Below are 20,588 nucleotides of genomic sequence, written 5' to 3' on the forward strand. Positions count from 1 at the left end.
AAAGGAAACACTGATCTTTCAACAGCCTAAGCACCACCATGTTTCGCCCTTGCTGAGGAGACTGCACTGGCTCCCAGTAGCCTCTCGATGCATTTTCAAACTGGGTTGCACGGTTTTTAAGGCACTCCTCACTCTCGCCCCAGCTTTCACTTCCCTTAGTCTCAAGCGTCACATTCCCTCAAGAAATCTCCGGTCTTCTACACACAACCTCCTAACTGTCCCCAGGTTTAAACGTAAAAAGTACGGAGACTCCTGCTTCTCTTTTCTTGCCGCACACTTTGGAACTCTCTCCCGACCACTATCCGACTCTGTCCTAATTACTCCTGTTTTCGTAAATTACTCAAAACACATCTCTTCCAGTTATCTTACGAGTAACCTCGCTGCCTGCCCCTTCTGCGTTTGTCCATAAGCGCCATGAAACCGACTGGTGACCGTGCGCGGTAGAAGTGATTTTAACATAACATAACATAACATAACATAACACTATGCATCTGCATATCAATCAGTCTATTGACATCACCGAGTGGCGGTTCATCTTCAGGCAAAAGTGGAAGAGAAGCTATGAAGGCTGAAAGAGGCTAACATCATCGAGTGAGATTATGGGTCCACTCCCTGGGTTTCCACAACTGTTGTCACCCAGAAGCCCAAACAGCCAGGAGGCGAGTGGCTGCGAGTGGCCATGCACCTCCTAAATCAGGCATGCCAAAGACAACAACATATCACGCCTACAAAGGATGGACTAATAAATGAGATCAAAGGAGCTAGCTTGTTCTCCAAAACAGATCTAAAGTCAGGGTATCACCTGCTGATGCTCGACCGCACTTCTTGATATATCACGACCTTCTCCACACACCTGGGTCTGACCCTATACACAAGATTAAACTTCGGAATCTCCAGTGTCGTTGATGTTTTTGAGAACACCATCCCAGAAGTTCTAGATGGATTGACTGGAATAATTGACATTAGTGATGACATCTAGGTGCAGGCACACAATGTGACAGTCATTATTGTGTCCAAAAAGTCCCACAGTGCCTTCAACGGCCTCAGGCTAAACCCTGCAAGTGTGACTTTCTAAAGCAACACATCAGTTTCTTCAAACAGACATTTTCAGAGGAAATAGTGACTCCGAATCCCCAAAAAGTCAAAGACAAGAAATCTGTACTCACACCAACTTTCATGACAGGAGTAAGACGTTTCCTAGGCATGATGACATACCGTGGTAAGTTCACAAAGAACTTGGTAGCCTTTACGGATCTAACCCAGGCACTTACAAAGACTGATGTCAAGCAATGGTAATGGAGGGTAGATAGTCTTTCAACAGACCAAGGACGGGCACCGCAGTATCTGCCGCTCCCTCACCTGCTTCTCCAGGCCCCGGACTCCTGCCTCACGACTCTCCCAGCTCCACTCGGGAGCCAGTGCCCCCATAACCCTCAGGGAACTAAAGTTCCCAGCAGCCTCTGGGAGGTGGGCCTGGCCCGTTTTCACACCTCCCGCAGCATATTAATTCCTTCTGCGGCTCCTGCATCGCGGGAGTTGTGCGGGCGGTGCCCAGGCAAAGCACATGCAAAGGGTGGGCCCGTCCATGCCCGTTAGAAACGAAAGGAGGCTGGGCCACCCCTCTTATGCCCACAGTTTCAGTTACAGTGCTCTGTGGGCTTTTCCCCCCTGACACCGTGCCCGGTGCTCTTCCCTCAGCCCAACCTTCACCAGACTCCCAGTAGTTACTGCCCAGCTGCGCCCCTCTTGACCCTGGTAGCCTGGGCCGGCTGCACTTGACCTTGCAGTCTGGCTTCTTCCCCTTCCCTCTCTCCCTGCCTGCCCGACCTATCCCTTGCCCCAGGCTCTGCTGGGACCTCCCTTCTGCTGCCTGCAGCCCTGCGGCTCCCTACACCTCGCCTCCCGCGTCGCTCCCTGTCGTGCCTGCTGTCTCCCCCTATGAGCACCATTGGCATCCTCCTGCCAGTAACCCAGTCCTCTGGAATGGTGACCACAGCGCACCCACGCAGCAGACGCGCACAGTGGGTATGCCATGCATGGACCTCGCTCTGCACTAGGTCTCCACCCACCACGGACTGCCTGTGCTTCACATCAGACGAACTTAGAGCCCTGGACTCCGGATGCCAGAACAACTGCTGCGCCCTGGCCTCACCCAGGACCACCAATGGCCCTTTCTCCTGCCGGAACTGCCAATTTACCTGTACCAGAAGAGAAACAACTGACACCACGTTCATCAGCCACAGCAAGTCACTCACACTCAACAGCAGGGCCGTGGCCAACCCCTTCAGAGAGATCAACTGCCTGCTGAACAACGCACGCTCTCTTGGAAAAGACGCCACAGAAATCTGGAAAACCATCACCACCCCAGACACCGTCTTCATCACAGAGACCTGGCTGAACCTCGCATCAGAACCCAGTATTGCCACAGCCATACTGGACGGATGCAAGATCACTCAGCGAGACCAGACCAATAGAAACGGCAGCATCACAGCCATAATCCACGAAGAGACTCTCAAATGCGCAACCATCCCCTTCATTTAGCATCTCAACTTCCAACTCCAAATGAACAGCAAACCCACAATTGGAGACACCCTCGCCTACAGATCCCCGGGACTCCGCCCTCCCTTCTGCAACCCCATTTCCGACTTCACCGCTCCTATCACCATTGAGGTGAAACTATCTTCCTAGGAGACCTCAACTTTCACCTTAAAAACATTGATGACACCAACAAGGCTGACATCCTAGAAAGTATGGCCAACCTCAAACTTGAGCAATTAGTCACCAACCCCACTCACATCGCAGGAGACACGCTTGACCCTATCTTTACACCCACACTTAACAGCTCACCTGGACCGACCACCACTGCGTCCACTTCATCATCTCAGAGCCCCTCAAAACCCCCACCTCCACTGCCAGCGTAACATGTCGTAGCCAGTCCAAAGCATCAGTACAACGCTGAATCAACACCCTCAACTTTCACCTATCTACCTCCACAAGGACACGGAACAAGCAGTGGACAACTTCACTAAATGGATCACAGCAAGCGCTGATGAAGTCGCCCTGAGGAATCCTACCAACCCCAAGAAACAAACACAACACCCCCCAGGAGCTGAACTAGTACACATGTTATGGAGCTGCCCCCTAATAGGAGTGTACTGGAATACAATAACAAGGATATTACACATATGCACAGGTCGAGGACTAACTTTGAATGGTCCGTATACCTCCTGTATCAATTCAGGAGGACGCCTGCCACCTAAATAGTGTCTAGGTTCCTAGACTTGGGGATAATAGTAGCTAAAAGGCTCCTAACTAGACGGTGGAAAGTGGTGGACCCACCACATGTACAGGCATGGCGTCACTCATTGTTCGCATGGGCCAAGGCAGAAAGCATCTCCATCAAGCATGAAGAAACATTAGCACTGCGTCGAGAACCCAGAGCAGCATGTTGGGACAAACTCTTAAATGAGCTGCAACAGATAGAGGGCAGTGACCCTGAGGATTCGCCTGGTTGCGACGTGGGCGAATAGATGTAGCGAACCATACTTTAGTGCTAACGGGCGTACGATGATATTCCATGGTTGTACGCAGACCACTTAAGAATGTGAATAAGCGCGGACACTACGCAAAGGGGACGTTGAGTAACACAGCAGCCAGGAAACATTACGCAAACATGCCCAAAGATGGAGAGATTGGAGGGAATTTACTAAAGAATGACACCTGAACATGGCTTTAATTACATTTCAATGCTGTTTGGAAGCAGAGAAGGGATGTTTTGAAGACTGGAATCGAAGTTAGGAAACTTTAAATTCGTTTTTCCACAACTCCTAATTAAAGAAACCGGAGGGGAAGTTTCCGGAATCTGCACTAGTTTTCTGTGTGTACAGGGAACTCTTCGGAGGACTTCAGGTAGGTTTTATTGATACAAATAGGTTTTGTGAGGACAGCAACTCATTTCTGTAGCAATTATTTCGAGATTCAAAGTAGTTTTCTGATGACTTACACATGGTTTTAGGAAAATTTAAGAGCATTTCCTGATGATACAAGAGAGTTTTCAGAGGAATCAAATGTATTTGCTGAGGACTTAAGAGTTTTTTGAGGATACAAAGTGATTTTATGAGGATCTGAAAGTTTCCTAGCACTTTGTGTGAACTTAGTAGAGGCATTTACACACTGCAGCAGTGAGACCTGTGTCTTACACACAGAGGAGAATAATAAACCAGCCTTACCTGCTTAGGGTGCTTCTGACATCCTGCAAAACAGAAAAACAAAGTGAAATCAGTTTCCAGAGAAGACGTTAAAGTTATGGTAGTATTTATGAAACACTTCAATCGATCTAGGATTAGAAAACAGTGGCTGCGGTCACATGACACAGCACATTCTGTGGCATCGCATGACCAAGCACAGAATGTGACATTTTGATTAGCGACAAATCGCATAGCAGAAACTGATATTCTGAATGGTAATGACACAGCACAGTGTTATTCTGGATGGAGTCACAAAACACAGCACATTCTGATATTCTGAATGGAGTCACTTGACACATTGTACGATGCTCTCAACAGGGTCTTATGCATGGACATCATTTAGGACTAGCCATGGGTTACAGCTGCGACTCATGGATTGCGCCTTGTGACCCCGGTCACTGCATGTGCGATCCCTGGCTTCAGAGGTAGTAAAATCAGTGCCAAGAAAACAGAGGCAGCTCGCCCCTATGAGAGTTGTTCTCCACCTTTGAATTCGGCCACTTTATTACATTAACAGGGAATATTCTGCCAGAAGTCCTTGTTGTTGATCCTGGTGTGCTATGTTTTATTATACTAATAGTATTACAGGTAACAGGCGTTGCAGGAGGAAGTATGAACAGCAGGGATACTAGAAGCGTGTTCTTCAGAAGAGCAAAGAAAGAACAGCAGCATTACTAAAAGAGAGCCATGAAGGAGTAGTTGAGAGCCAAAGCGGTAGAACAGTGCCCTGCAGGAGGAGGTACGTGGGGCGAGAAGCGTGCCCTGCAAGAGGAGGTACAAGGGGGGGGTACTAGCTGAGTGCCTGCAGGATCTGCTTGTGTGAAGCTCTCTTCAGTTACTGGATTAATTCATCCCAGCATTGGGTGAGCTGTTGGATTGAAGGGGCTGAGATGAAAGACCCTCTATAAAAATTTAAGGAAGAACCAGGCAAGACTAAAGGATTTGGAATATTAGACTCTTTATGACAAGTTGTCTATGACTTGCATGCGGCATGGCTATATTACAAGTTCATCTCAGTATAAGGAGTTAAACACACTGTTTAGAGGGTGACGCCAGGATCACAGCTGGTGAATGGAAGCTCTCTGTCACTCTCAGAGGGACGCTTTCGGTCACCCTCAGAGGGATGCTCTCTGTCACCCTCAGAGGGATGCTCTGGGTCACCCTCAGAGGGATGCTCTCTGTCACCCTCAGAGGGGTGCTCTCTGTCACCCTCAGAGGGGTGCTCTCTGTCACCCTGGGGGGATGCTCTGGGTCACCCTGGGGGGATGCTCTGGGTCACCCTCAGAGGGATGCTCTCTGTCACCCCTCAGAGGGACGCTCTCGGTCACCCCTCAGAGGGACGCTCTCTGTCACCCCTCAGAGGGACGCTCTCTGTCACCCCTCAGAGGGACGCTCTCTGTCACCCCTCAGAGGGACGCTCTCTGTCACCCCCAGAGGGACGCTCTGTCACCCCTCAGAGGTACGCTCTCTGTCACCCCTCAGAGGTACGCTCTCTGTCACCCCTCAGAGGTACGCTCTCTGTCACCCCTCAGAGGGACGCTCTCTGTCACCCTCAGAGGGATGCTCTGTCACCCTCAGAGGGATGCTCTCTGTCACCCTCAGAGGGTGCTCACTGTCACTCTTGGAGGGATACTCCCTGTCGTCCTCAGAGGGATGCTCTCTGTCACACTAAGAGGGATGCTCTCCGTCACACTTGGAGGGATGCTCTCTGTCACACTTGGAGGGATGCTCTCTGTCACACTTGGAGGGATGCTCTCTGTCACACTTGTAAGGGTGCTCCCTGTTACGCTCACAGGGATGCTCTCTGTCACACTAAGAGTAATGCTCCCTGTCGCTCTTGGAGGGATGCTCTCTGTCACCCTTGGAGGGATGCTCTCTGCCACCCTTGGAGGGATGCTCTCTGCCACCCTTGGAGGGATGCTCTCTGCCACCCTTGGAGGGATGCTCTCTGCCACCCTTGGAGGGATGCTCTCTGCCACCCTTGGAGGGATGCTCTCTGCCACCCTTGGAGGGATGCTCTCTGCCACCCTTGGAGGGATGCTCTCTGCCACCCTTGGAGGGATGCTCTCTGCCACCCTTGGAGGGATGCTCTCTGCCACCCTTGGAGGGATGCTCTCTGCCACCCTTGGAGGGATGCTCTCTGCCACCCTTGGAGGGATGCTCTCTGCCACCCTTGGAGGGATGCTCTCTGCCACCCTTGGAGGGATGCTCTCTGCCACCCTTGGAGGGATGCTCTCTGCCACCCTTGGAGGGATGCTCTCCGCCACCCTTGGAGGGATGCTCTCCGTCACCCTTGGAGGGATGCTCTCCGTCACCCTTGGAGGGATGCTCTCCGTCACCCTTGGAGGGATGCTCTCCGTCACCCTTGGAGGGATGCTCTCCGTCACCCTTGGAGGGATGCTCTCCGTCACCCTTGGAGGGATGCTCTCCGTCACCCTTGGAGGGATGCTCTCTGTCACCCTTGGAGGGATGCTCTCCGTCACCCTTGGAGGGATGCTCTCCGTCACCCTTGGAGGGATGCTCTCCGTCACCCTTGGAGGAATGCTCTCCGTCACCCTTGCAGGGATGCTCTCAGTCACCCTTGGAGGGATGCTCTCAGTCACCCTTGGAGGGATGCTCTCTGTCAACCTCAGAGGCATGCTCTCTGTCGCCCTCAGAGGGATGCTCTCCGTTACACTTGAAGGGATGCTCCCTGTCGCCCTCAGAGGGATGCTCCCTGTCGCCCTCAGAGGGATGCTCTCTGTCACACTGAGAGGGATGCTCTTTGTCAAACTCGGAGACATGCTCTCTGTCAACCTCGGAGGCATGCTCTCTGTTACACTTGGAGGGATGCTCTCTGTCACCCTGGGAGGGATGCTCCGTGTCACCCTCTGCCACCATCATCTAGTGCCCTTTACATGGAGCTACTTCTCAGGAAGCTTCTTGGCTTTAAACTAATCAACTTATTTGAGTAGAGCATCACTGTTTAAGTGACAGCGTATGACCACAATAAGGATGTTTACACCTCTAATCCCACCCTAAGCCATATTGCTGAGGAATTTGGTTGCAGTTTCCAATAATTGTTTTAAAATAATCCAGTTGTAAATCAAATTTCTATTGCTGCAGGGCAGCAATTTGCAGTCAGTCATTTTGCACACTGTAATATAATCAGGGGTTACCCGTAATATAAAATTGTTACTATTCTTCAAACTAAAGAGTTTTCTGTGGCAATCTCTATCTTTATCTGGGGTGACAATAACCGAGTGAGCTTTCCATTACCGATTTCAAATTCCAGGTTAAATAGCTGACAAGAGGTTTGGTGCACGTGAACCTAAGTGGCCACCTGCATCAGGAGACAAGTAAACACATTAGAACAGAAAGGTTTTCAAACTTCTTAGAAAAGAAGGACTTTGTTTTTTTTCCAATTCTCTCAGGTGTTGTCACTCATTACGCTTTCCATTTCTATCTAACTTTTAACACATTTTGCTCCTTGTTCTTCATATATTATTTACAGTCACTGGAATTGCTTGGTGTGTTGCATTCTCCTTAAAAGATAAAATACGTAAATAGTTTGTATATAGATGTGTTATTAACTTGTATATCACACTGTAAACAGTCGCTGTACATTTCACAGTTTGTATATGGAGTTGGGCTCAAAGCATCAAGTGGGACAATGGAAATTATCCATGTCTGTATATTGTGTGCGGCTCTCAGAGTTCATGGGGTCACTGTGCATTGACCCAGCCAGGAGATTATATGTGTTCCACTCAGACATTTAATAATGCACACAAAATATGAATATTTCACTTCCTTCTTCTGTTTTATTTCCCAAACAGTATCTCACCTTCAGGAGTTCCCACGCCGGCGCCTCACACTTCTTTTCTATCTCCGTTATCAGGGCCTTGAGAGCGGTGATTTGATTGGACAGTTTGGTGATATTTGCATTTTCTATCATGGACATTTTCTTCTCCATCTCCTCCAGTCTTCTGTGCAGTGTTTGCTCATTTTCTTTCAGAAGCTGCCGCAAATTTTCAAATGCAGATTCAATTTTATTCTTTTCAGTTCTTAGCTTGTTCTGTCAGAAGCAAAGAAAAGATGTTTAGATATTAAAAAAGCTTTCTACAAGCCATCCTTAGAGTCAGAGTTCAGGAGGAGGGTGGAGAGTTGATAGTTCCTTAAAAAAATATCAGACCAAAAATGTGCTTTTCCTAATTTCTGAAATGCAATTTCTTAGTACCGTCCCTACGACCGTCTTCCATCCTTCTCACACTCCTGCCCTCCCCCTTCCCTCATACACCTCATGAACTGTAGAGAGGTCAGAATTTGTGACGTTGTAAAGAAGCTCGATCCATGGAGAGGGTGCAAGGAAGGAAACCCACCGCAGGCAGAGACAGTCAAAGACCGAGAGACGGGCTGAGTGGAGACACAGGCTGAAGTCACATGATGATGTAAAAGAAGGGGGGCCAGGAAGTTTCCGCCCTTGGGATGGAAGACACAAGATTTGGGGAGTGCAGGCTGCCCCTGTCCTGCCAGCGCAATGGATGTGTTCACCCAGAAGGAGGCACTGAGGAGGTGTCCTACAATGGCGCTCATTCAAAGTGATGGGTAATCACTGGTGTCGGAATGTCACGTTAAAAATCATAAAAAGTATGTGCATTCTGTCACAAAATGCAGAATTACCAGATAAATCAATGTTTCTGAAGGTAATTCAGCGATTTCTGTAAAAGATGAGTGAGGAGATTGGTCAGACATGTTGTCCTATCCTAAGATAAGAGGCTGTGAGTTATCAGGGGAGGTATGTCACACTGTAGCTTAGAGCAGGAGCCTGTGTGTTATCAGGTGAGGTACGAAAAGAACAATTGATGGACAGAATGCAGAACAATGTCATACATTCACCCCAGTACAGAGATCTGGGCCTAAATCTGTTTTTGCTCACCATGCCATTCCAGTTTGGACCCAGCCATATGCAAATCAGTCTTGACCCTGTGCCCAATAGGAACAGTCCAGCCCAAACTGCCGGGCCAAGTCCTCCCTGGACTGGAAACAAGCATTTTGGAACCTGTTTTGGGCTTTCAGCTCTCATCAGCCATGACCTGGCTTTGCAGTTCGGGCTGGACTGTTCCCATAAGGAACAGGGTTAAGACTGAGTTGCATATGGCTGGGTCCAAACTGGGGTGGTGTGGTAAGCAAAAGGATGATGGTTTAAACCCAGATCCTTGTGACTTGTGGTGAAGGTTTACATGGTCCAGTATTCCATCCATAAACTGTTTCTGTTGCATATGTTGTCCTAAGTGGGAAGGGAATGCCCAGACGTGGGTCCAGTGCCCACTACACCACTGGATTGAAGCTAGCCTGGATGATGAAGGGTGATGCCCTGAAATTGGTCCCAGGATGCTTGTTTCCGGTCCAGGGAGGACCTGGCTTAGAAGTTCGGGCTGGACTGTTCCCATAAGGAACAGAGTCAAGACTGATTTGCATATGGCTTGGTCCAAACTGGGGTGGTGTGGTGAGCAAAAGAATGATGGATTAAACCCTGATCCTTTTGACTGGGGGTGAATGTTTGCATTGTCCAGCATTCCGTCCATCAATGGTTTCTTTTTTTTATCTAGGTGAGGTATGTCACACTGAGGCTTAGAGCAGGGGCCTGTGTGTTATCGGGTGAGGTATGTCACACTGCAGCTTAGATCAGGATATTGTGTGTTATCAGGTGTGGTACGTCACACTGGGGTTTAGAGCAGGAGCCTGTGTTTTATCAGGTGAGGCACGCCTCGTCCCAGTAGGAATAATATTATTAATTTAATAATCCACATTTGTAAAGCGCACAATCACCCGTAAGGGTCTCTAGGCGCTGTCGGGAAGATTAAGCAAGCTATTGCCCAAAGTCACATGGTGCTGGGCTAATCTAGGATGGGTTTCAGCAGTAGAGAGAGGTGCATTTCTCTTGCGTCACCAAAAATGACTGGAGTCAGACATTTTGTGGAGTCTGGTATGTCTCCATTGCTGGTAGGGGGTTGTGCAACTGTACAGGTCACTAGTATACAGGTAGAAGGTTGTGCTCCTGTTTTGTGACACCAGTCCTGGTAGTGTTGTGCTCTTGTATTCTGTCACTGGTCCTGGCAGAGGGTTGCACCTCTTAACTCACTCCTTGGTAGAGGGTTGTGTCCTTGTATCACCAGTGCCAATAAGGAATGTGTTCCTGTGTTGTGTAAAACTGTAATGTTATAGCTCCCTGAAGCCCAGAACAGTACCTGTTTGGAACATTAGTTATGACCAGACCTCTTTCTTGTGTCAGATGAAAGTACAGTCTACTGTACTGCTTTGGTCTGAGCCCCAGACCCTTGCACTAACCTTCCGTGTGCATGCCCAGTACAAGTAAGTACAGTGGATGTGCCGCACATGTGTGGTAATAGGAATCTCCAGGCCCAACTCATGAGGTTGTACACTGTGGCGCACACACTGCAGACTTAAGCTAAACCTCATGTCGCTAAGTACGCAAACACACCTGATCATGATCAGACCTGCGCACGAGATAGATAATCGTCAAATATGAATGGTAAATTAAGGACAGTTGTATTTGTTAATGTTAACAATGCTTATTGTGATATATTTGCACAATTAATATGATCTTGAGTTCCCGTTGGGACATTACCATCGAACCACAATTCTATAGTATGTGTAATGCTGTTATTATATCCTTGTACCCCATTAGTGTTCTATATATACCTGTATGAAAGATGTTATGTACACTCACTATTGTCAAGGATCTATGTACAAACCTCTGAAAAATCAATAAATGATATTACAAAAAAAAAACATGTGCACTAGTTGTGAGAAGTTGGCCTGGTATATGATGTTCCCTATTCTAGTGAGCACCTTGCACCAGTCCAAACAACCCTTATGGTGATTGGTTGTAAGTCAACCTTATAGACAAGCTATCCTAGTGGTAGCATGGACAAAAGCAGTCTTAGGCTAAACTCGAGAGGGCATGTGAAGCCAGCTGTTTTACCATATGCAATCCCTTGAATACCAAATGAAAGGACACCACACAAGTTATATATTATAAAATATATGTATTTATTACTAGAATAATCCTTCGTACTCTTTATGAGGGCAGAAGCACAAGCGTTTAAACAAAGAACTTAATATCATACAATAAGCTGCACAATTTTGGATAAGGCCGGGTGGCCCGTAAAACCATATACTAAATAAGTGGTATAAGAACCACGTCACGAACAATGGTAAGGCCTAGGGCCTTGGGAATCGCTGGGCCTACACTGGAATAACAGTTGTTAGGAAGCAGGAGGCCCACGAGATGCGTGTGCAAGGTCTAAATGCACATGCGTGCAAACATAGAAGTCAATGGTGCAAAAAAATTTTGAACGTTAAGAGTTTGGAGACTTCCGACTGGACTAGAACTTAACCACTTAAAACTAGGGATGTAAATCTCTACAGGAGCAACGCAGTACTCGCGTTACCTCACCCACAGGAAGCGGGTGCATAGGTGTCAAAGTGTGTCGGGTTTCGTCGTGGAGTTCTATGGATGCTGCAGGCGACCAGGAGAGAAGAGTCCGGTTGGATCCAAGGGTGGATCGAAGATGTAGAGTACCTGAAAGCAGAGGGGACAGAGTCTGGGTCACTAGCCAGTGACCAGAGTGGAACCAAGAAGGAACTAGGCGATGTCGGGCGCAATCAGGTGGTTGTCGCGAAGCTTGTCTCTGCGGCCACGTGGACCAGGAGGTATCGACGATGACCAGGAGCTGGGCACGGACTGTCCCACGAAGGCTCTCGCTGTTGGCGGTGTCGGCTTCCGGATTGGAGTTAACAAGCCTTGGCAAAGGCAACCCACGCAGGAACTGAAGAGGGCTTCTTACTCAGGCTAGCAAGGACTGAGGGGCTTTTCCTTCGCAGGGAAGCAAGGGCCAGTCTGGAGCAACCAGATCAGCAGTGTAGATTTCGAGTTTCGTCGTCACAGAGGCCACTAGCCAACGGGCAAGTGACCAGACAGACGCGTCGAGCAGGATAATGCAAAAGGGCCCCACGCAGCGCTCGGCGAGTGTGGAGGGGTGATCTTCGGTGAAGTTGATGCTCGGGGCTGGGGCTTCTCAATCCCCAATGCACAGCTTCGAGGGTGCCTCGGGAGCTGCACAGGGAGCGTCTCGCCGTCTTTTCAAGATGGCCGGTCCCACGTCTCACGTCGCCTCCACTGTTCTCAGCTTTGCTGTGGATCGGGCTAAACGAAGTCTGGAAGTCCGGGTCTCATCAGGCACTGTGGTCGGGCTCCGACGGGAGCGTCAGACAAAGCAATTCGTTGAGCGCTTGATGGTGCCTGCTTGCGCAGGATGGCCACTCCTTGGCCACAAGGGAGATTCTTCAGTATCTTCTTGTAAAGTAGATGGTAGAAGGTCCAGAGTTATGCATCAAAGTTTCAGTCAGGATAATCTGATGTCTTAGGACGCAGCTCCTACCTTTATTCCAAATCAAAGGGCTGGATTACCTGCTAGGTCCCTCCTATGGGTGGGACCAGGGAAGGGGGTGGTTACACCCCTTTCCATTTGTCCAGTTTCGCGCCAGAGCTGGGGCTGGTGTGCCCCAGCACCGGTTTGAACTGGCCTATGCATGGGGCACCTTGTGCGCCCCAGGCAGTGTCTCATTTCATTCAGCCCTCCCTGCCCCAATACACTATAGCCTGTCTGGGGTGGTGCTAGCACCTCCCCGTGACAGGAAACCTATTGTCCAGGCCTCCCGTGCTGGAAGGGCTCCCAGCAACAGGAGGTCAGAATTGTGTCTGTGGCAGCAGCATCCATTTTGTGATGCTGGGGCTCTGGTTGATTTTAACCGCGTTTAAGGAAAGTAACATGTCTTCTCCCTCTAGAAGGTAGGAATGCTACCCCATCGCCAGAACTGGCGAGGGGGTAGTATTCCAGAGAGTATGACACCTTACACGACATGTTTCGATAAAGCCACACCAAAGTTAGCAATAACCGCGAGGATTATAATGCACTTAAGAGTATATGGTATGGCAATATTATAGAACAGCTATAAGGACATGGTTCCGAAAGCTGCAGACAGGCTCAGGTCATGCTAGAGCACCATCTCACATAAAACCAAGCACTCTGCCTTCAGGATTGTTAAGGCCTGCCATAGGAGTGACTTATAGATGCATATGTGTCTATATGAAAAGGTAGATATAGAAATACTATATCTAAGCAAGGGGTGATTACTCCACCTTTCCCCAGCTGAGAGATCAGCCAGTGGTGTCAGTTTAGATGGCCAGCCAGGGGTGGCAAAATATATGCTGCAGCCCCTGGTAGGCCTTGGATGCACCTATGCCCTGGGCACCTATGGTACACTATACAGGGGCTGATAAGGTGACCCAGTATCCAATTGGAGATGTACCTAAGGTACATTGAGTCTATTTTTCAGAGAGAGCAGATAGCCTGGGGCCCGGATTAGCAGGATCCCAGGCCAACTAAGTCGAAAACCAGCTAAACACAAGGCAACAATCTGGGGTAACCATAGTCAGATATCCATCCTCCTACACTAGTTATCTTGGGACATTCCAGTCAGCTATGGCCTATCCCTGTGAGAGGTCTAATGAAGGCATAAAAAATGACACGTCAACCTATTGACGATTAGTAAGACTGTTGCTGGAAATTAGATGAACTCTCTTGGATGATCTGTGGTTTGATGATGTGGCTGCTTGTTGCCGTTGCCGAGCCTGGCTGGATCATTTGTGGTACACATAGAATACTATTTAGAAATAGACTCAATTATGGACACCTGAGTCCTTATTAACAGGGCATGATTCAAGGATGTAATAAACTATAAGATTGGCTATTCTACATGGTTCCCCAGTGTGGTGGCACCACTACAGATAACAGGTAATAACGCCAACTTAGAAGCGCTGTTGTTCACTTTCAAAGAAAATATCTGGGAAGAATAAGCAGAGAGGATTCTTCCTGTCTACGCAGGTTTAATAGAACCATATCCCAATAGGAGTCATCTATAACTGGCCCAGCGGACTTAACAATAGTTTGTCAATTTGAAGGCGGCAACCATTTGAGAATTTTTCTTGCATCATTATTATCTGTACTCCTACCAGTAGGTGAAAGATATATGATTTTGTAAGGTCCTGAAGAAGGTGGTTAACATCAGACATATTCCACCGAAATGAGCATCGACCTTACTGTATGCACCCAACCCATGACACGGTCATGGAGATTCACAATATCTATGTCCCCTTCTGACCAAGATGTGTATGTGCTTTTGGGGTTGTTTGGTAGTTTGATTGGTGTGATTGAGTGCAGGTGTGATGGAGTGTGAATGTGATTCGGTTTACGTGATTAGTGTATGATATTATTATAGGGGTCCAGTGAAGAGCACTAGATTGAATTTGTAAATAAAGATATGAAATTGTTGGTCTATGTAGAAAATGTATAAAAAAGCAAAACTTGTGACAAAAAGATTTTTATGAATATGTATGCCTTTTTAGATTGCATTTTTTTCCCTGTTTTGATACTATCAATGTAAATGAATACAAATACCAACTAAAATGAATAAATACAATTTTTGAATAATTAGATTATGTTGTATCCATGATGTTTCACAAAATGTATGTATAACCCATTAAGATTCATTCTACAAGGTAAAGAAATAGAGGTCTAGAGGGAGGTATATTATTTATTGTGTTCGACGATGTATATACAATACCGTAGCATTTTTACATTGCTAAAATCTTTGTTTAGGGAAATGTAGTCCGGAAGCTCAAGACTACATTTCCGGACTACATTTCCCGCGTACCTCTGGTCTCGCAACGCGCTTGGTGACGTTCGTTAACATGCTGCACACGTGTTGTGCGCTTGACCAATTAGACTTGGGTTAAATATCCCGCTTCCTGTCTAGTCGGTACCTCCCACAGTCAGCCTAGAGGAAGGCGTGGAGTACCGACGGACAGGTAAGCGGAACAGGGTTGGCATGGAGGCAATGTGTGTGTGGATGCTGGTTCTACTAGAGATCACGTTTGGTCCGTGAATGCTTTATACTCAAAACGGGTGGTCTTGAAGAGAAGTAGATGTAGGACAGGCACTAAGGAAAGTTTAAAATGCTTGTTACATTTTTGATCTAGAGCACGGAGGCAATACATGTGTGTGTGCTGGCTCTATCAGAGATCACGATCGGTCCTTGAGTGCTCCATGCTTAAAACGGGTGATCCCTGAAAGAATTAGTAGATGCAGGACAGACACAAAAGCAACTTTCAAATGCTTATTACATCATGGTCGAGAGTGCCTACTTATTGCGTAAAGTGGGTTAACAATCCTAGAGACACAACAGATCGCCCTTCCATCGCGCTAAGCAGGGTGATTCTTCATTAGACTCAATACGCCAGACTGTGCTAATTGAAGTAGGAGATTACATTTGCCCACGGCTAAGTATTACAGGGCACTACCAACATTAGTAACTTGCCTCTACCTCTGGCTACAAACCCCCAATGACAGAGGGAATGTGTTTTCAGATTGAGCTCTAGCGAGCTCTTCCTCTTTCATTTCTTCTTTTTTTGTTCACATTCAATAGAGCGGTGCTCCATTTGTACCTGAGCTGTTGCCGGGTGAGGTGGAGAGTCCATTCCCCAGAACATGGGTGAGTGATTACAAGTTTGGTTAAACCCAGGATATATGTACCTGGTCCAAAGAGTTGATTGCTGTTACAAACACTGACCATAAATTGTTTGGCATACAATTGTACTTCACGAGATTATCTCTGTGCTTTGCAGCTTTCGTCATTAACTGTGTGTATTTTGTTGTTTTCTATGTGTGTTTGTCCACTGTTTACTGACTGGATCATGTCCACCGGTGCTCTCAGGTGATATGATTTTTAATACACACTATACACTTGAAATCAGCAGTTGCACTTCATTTACAAGAAGGTCCTGATGAAGCAGACTAGTATCTCTTGAACCAAGGAATACTGCAGAAACATGTCGACCTAGATAATATCTCAGTAGTTATTTGTTATCACTACTTGCACTGTTTTTTAGCCTTGGGTGTGGGTAGGACCCTAATAAACTCTTTTTCCACTCCCACAACCCAATATTAATTCTTTCACTTTCACACGCTACAGCGAGCACTTAATGCACTGCTTATTGTTATTTCTTTGTGCCCCCTGATACCATTACAATAGTTTATACCCACACACTTTACATTCCTTCACACTTTGATTAGGCCACAATCTACCTAATCCTAAGTGGTTCTTTCCACTTCCTTCGGGTGAAGGATCCCAAGTGATGTAGGGCGGTACAGGACGGGTATCTGATGGGAACATATTTTTTCACCAAGAATACTTTGGATTCAGGGATTGTGTTCTTTCAAACACACACACAGTCATTTAGATAGCTGCACTACTTTCCTGCTGACCCATTGTTACACTTTGTTTGTTATGTAGTTATAGGGATCGTAACAATGCCAGGTCATTAAATATTTCCCACTCATGCCCCCCTTGTGTATTATTGTTCCAGTGATGGAACATTGACAAGTGTCTGTAAAGTGCATACATACACACATCCACTCATACAGACACACACATTAATTTGCAGACTCACACACAAACCTTGTACAAACTCACAGATGGATATCTTCAGTCCATGCATGCACAGACTCATAGAGACACACATCCATACATATACACTCACACACAAACCTTGTACAAACTCACAAATTTATATCTTCAGTCCATGCATGCAGAGACTCATAGACACACATCCATACATATATACTCACAAACAGATGCATATAAAATCTCACGGATGTAGAACTCCAGACTTATGCATACACGTCACAAACTCACAGATGCACACATGTATGTGCACACTCACAAATGCCACCAGACCTTGTGATATACAAGCCTGTAGGCAGGCATTCACTTATGTAGGTACAAACTTACAGCCAATAAATCCAGACTGAAGCATACACAATCCTCAAACATGCATGCATAAAGATAAGGACATGTATTTGTATACTCTGTGGCTCAAAATCTTATATATACATTTGGAGACACACACGCAGTAATCTATGCCCAAAAAACAGACAGATATAGGGATGCGCAGACATGCATGTACTCCCAAAGATAACTTGAGGACCATCCATACATAAACACATACTTAGACACGTACATCTAAGCGTGAACATGCACACACACATGCTGGTACGTACTCATAGCCAGATAATGATACACCACTGCACACATACTCTAACATGCACCTTGCACATGTGAGTACGCAAGTACTACCTTAAGGTCAGAAGAGTAATACTTGATTTTATGGTATTTTTAGGACGAGCCCTTGTCTGATTTCAGCCCCAATATCCAGGTGCAGTGACTCCGGCCAATATATTTATCTGGTGAAGAACATGACCAGTCTGTATTGTGACTCATCCGCCTCTGTGAGTCTTGAACTTTAAGAGGCCACACAAAGACATGGGCACAGACATATACAGACAAATCACTCACTGCAGCCACTCACCCTCATGGTTTTATATTGATCCTCTTCCTTGAATTTAGACTCCAGAATATATACCTCCTGTTTCTTCAGGACAAGCAGCCACTCTTGAAGTTTCACCTGTAGGGATGAGAGTGCAAGAAGTAAGTGTAGATCTGTAGAGTGTGGTCCTAATTACAAAAAAAGAGTCACTACAGTACCTGCCACACGTGCCCAGACTGTACGTACCAGTCATACATTAGTATTGCTAGCACCAGCCACACATCAGGATTGTGAGCACCAGCCCCAAGTATCACAGACAATGATGTCCCTTTTTGTACCGGTTCTTGCCAAGAAGGATCAGAATCCCTGGTCCATGGAAACAAGCTTCCTCACTGGCACATACTGCTACTTGACATTGTGCACACTTTATGCCTAAAGCATGGAAACAGATAGACTTGACACTAAAGAAGAAACTTTGTCCAAGCGACATTATCAAACATTCCAAAACAACACAGAACCAAGTGGAAATATCTAAGCAAACAAGTTTTCTAAGTGCAATAACCATGTATGGAGACCTGACACAGCCACACTCCAAGTAGTCGACAACACCCTCCTCCTGAACTACAAGAACGGCCCCAGACCTCCTGGACCTCTCTGCAGCCTTCGACACAGGCGACCAGCTGGCCCTGATCAACGCACAAAAACACGATGGGATTTTAAGACACTGTCTTGAAATGGTTCACATCCAACCTCATTAACTGGCACCAGTTCATGCAAATAGGTTCCACAAGATCACAGGAATGCCCCGTCTCCAGCAGAGTACCTCAGGGCTCCATCCTTTCTCTCTTCATCTTGACTCTTTACGTGGGATCTCTCAGATCCATTCTTACAGACAGCAGCATCAAGATCCCTCAATATGCAGATGATGCTCAACTCTACCTTAAATATCCTCACCCAATGGCATCCTCAAATCTGCCCTGATCACAGCCAGTCTTGGATGTCAACTAATGTATTAAAGTTAAACCCCACGGTGTGGCCAAGCAGCATGGCCGACATGACGTGAGCTCCTTCAGCTCCCGGCCGGCCCAGCTTACAAATCCTGATTCACAGCGGATCCTGATGTATTCTGACTGAGAAACGGCGGATCAAGAGCTCTGATCGCCTTGGGCACCGGGAGTGGACCAGCTGAAAGCCGCTGAGTGGAGGAGGTGGCCGGGCTGCGGTTCGCTGGAGCTGTAATCTACGCAAGGCCGGTGCTGCGGCCTAGTCGCTGCCTGCCAGCCGAGGTTCCCTGCGGTCGCAACACCAGACTGTGTGGGGGTGGAGGAGAAGCCCGCTACCATCCGGGTCCTATAGTATGGCGTAGATCCTGCCCGGAGTGACCGACGAGCAGACCGCAGGACTGCGGCGGCACCCGGCAGAGGAGTGGAGGCATCGACCGGAGCTCCCAGGACACATCAGGTCCGCCGCTTGGTGGAGCTGCGGCGAGAGGGGCGCCCACTGTACACCGGAGCCCTCGGTGCAGAGAAATCACCGGAGTGCCTCGGTCCGGCAGAGAGCAGCCGTGCGGTGAAACCGGCAGCCCGGAATCCCGGTGTCTAGGCCTTGGGCCGACTCGCTTGCAGCCGTGGGGGTCCCTACTGCTATCGGGGACCTCCCACCAGTCTAGTGCCCTCGAGATTGCCGGGCCCTGGGGAGAGCAAGCTGACGTGCTTGTGGCGGGGGCCACAATTACACCAGCAGAGACGGCCTACGATCCTGACGCCACTGCCTGGAGCCGGGACGCGTGCGGCCGGGGAGGCACCCACTGCCATCGGTGGCCTCCCGGCATTGCTGCGTTGTGCCTGTGGTGGAGCGCGGAGGAGCTGCGGAGGGAGCGGCCCGGTCTGGGGCTCCTCTCTGTCCTCTTGGTGAGCCTGCTGCCTTTGTGGGCCCTCTGTCATCCCGGGACCCCAGAGATTGTCCGGCCCGGCGGTGGGGGACTGCTGTGACCGAGGTGACGGCCGGGGCGGTGGAGCTGTCGGGCTCCTGGGCCTCTGCGCGTCGGGCCTAGCAAGTGGTGGCGGGGGAAGCACTTGGTACCACCGGAGCTCGGGGACTCGGGAAGCACCTTTCTGAAGCGCCTGGCCAGCCCTCAACGCCGCAGGGGCACCTGTGTGGCTGCTGGGGGAGGACCCCGGCCGTGTCCGGCGGATCCAGAGGATGGCGGCTGAGGCAACGGTGAGACCATGATGGAGGGCCCCAACAGCGGCACCGGATAGTGGACGGGGACTCATCCTGCTTCTGGCCGCGTTGCTGCCCTGGGTGGATATCGGGGGGTGCGTGGTAACTTCTGGACTTATCCTGGACACTTGCAACGGTCCCAGCTGACCGAACTCAGACGGAGCCTTCTCCCCGGGACAGATACTGCGCAGCTGACATAGCGGTGAGTCGGGCCTGGCACTGTGCATGGCCGTGGGGGCGTAAGGCTTGTGGGACTGCCGGGGACCCTCCGCGTCTCCGGGGACTGTTGAGAGGCACCCCGCTTGGTCGGACGTCTGGGAGGGGTCCCCATAGACTCCTATAATGCACAAGGACAGGATGGTCCGTGCATCGCAGCCAAACACCATCACGCAGTACACCACCCAACGGCTCCCATCACAACGCATCACGCGTCAATCCGGTCAGGATGGGGAGGGTGACGCCCCCGCCGGCGAGCCTTCCCGGGCAGAGCTACTGAAGGCAATACAGTGGTCCCACAACGCCTTGGAAAGACAGATCGAGACGGTATCTATAGATGTGAATCTCCTGAGAGCGGATCTCCGTAAGGTAATGGATAAAGTCACCGCTGCGGAGGGGAATATAGTCTAGCTGCAGGAGGAGGTGGCGTCCCTCAAACAGACAGTCTCGCG

General features: G+C 48.6%; 1 protein-coding gene across 1 annotated transcript in view; it reads right to left on the reverse strand.

Moving 5' to 3' along the window:
- LOC147710139 (E3 ubiquitin-protein ligase TRIM39-like) overlaps positions 1-20,588 on the reverse strand; it is a 224,475-nt gene that overhangs the window by 170,794 nt on the left and 33,093 nt on the right. Inside the window, exons 2-4 of the mRNA XM_086920835.1 lie at positions 17,740-17,835; positions 8,071-8,301; positions 4,230-4,252 (exon numbers count right to left, since the gene is read on the reverse strand). Of these exons, the coding sequence (XP_086776961.1) occupies positions 4,230-4,252; positions 8,071-8,301; positions 17,740-17,835 (350 nt within the window). The remainder of the gene's footprint in view (positions 1-4,229; positions 4,253-8,070; positions 8,302-17,739; positions 17,836-20,588) is intronic.

Source organism: Lissotriton vulgaris, chromosome 5 (assembly GCF_964263255.1).
Source record: "Lissotriton vulgaris chromosome 5, aLisVul1.2, whole genome shotgun sequence".
In the NCBI taxonomy this organism is placed as follows: domain Eukaryota; kingdom Metazoa; phylum Chordata; class Amphibia; order Caudata; family Salamandridae; genus Lissotriton; species Lissotriton vulgaris.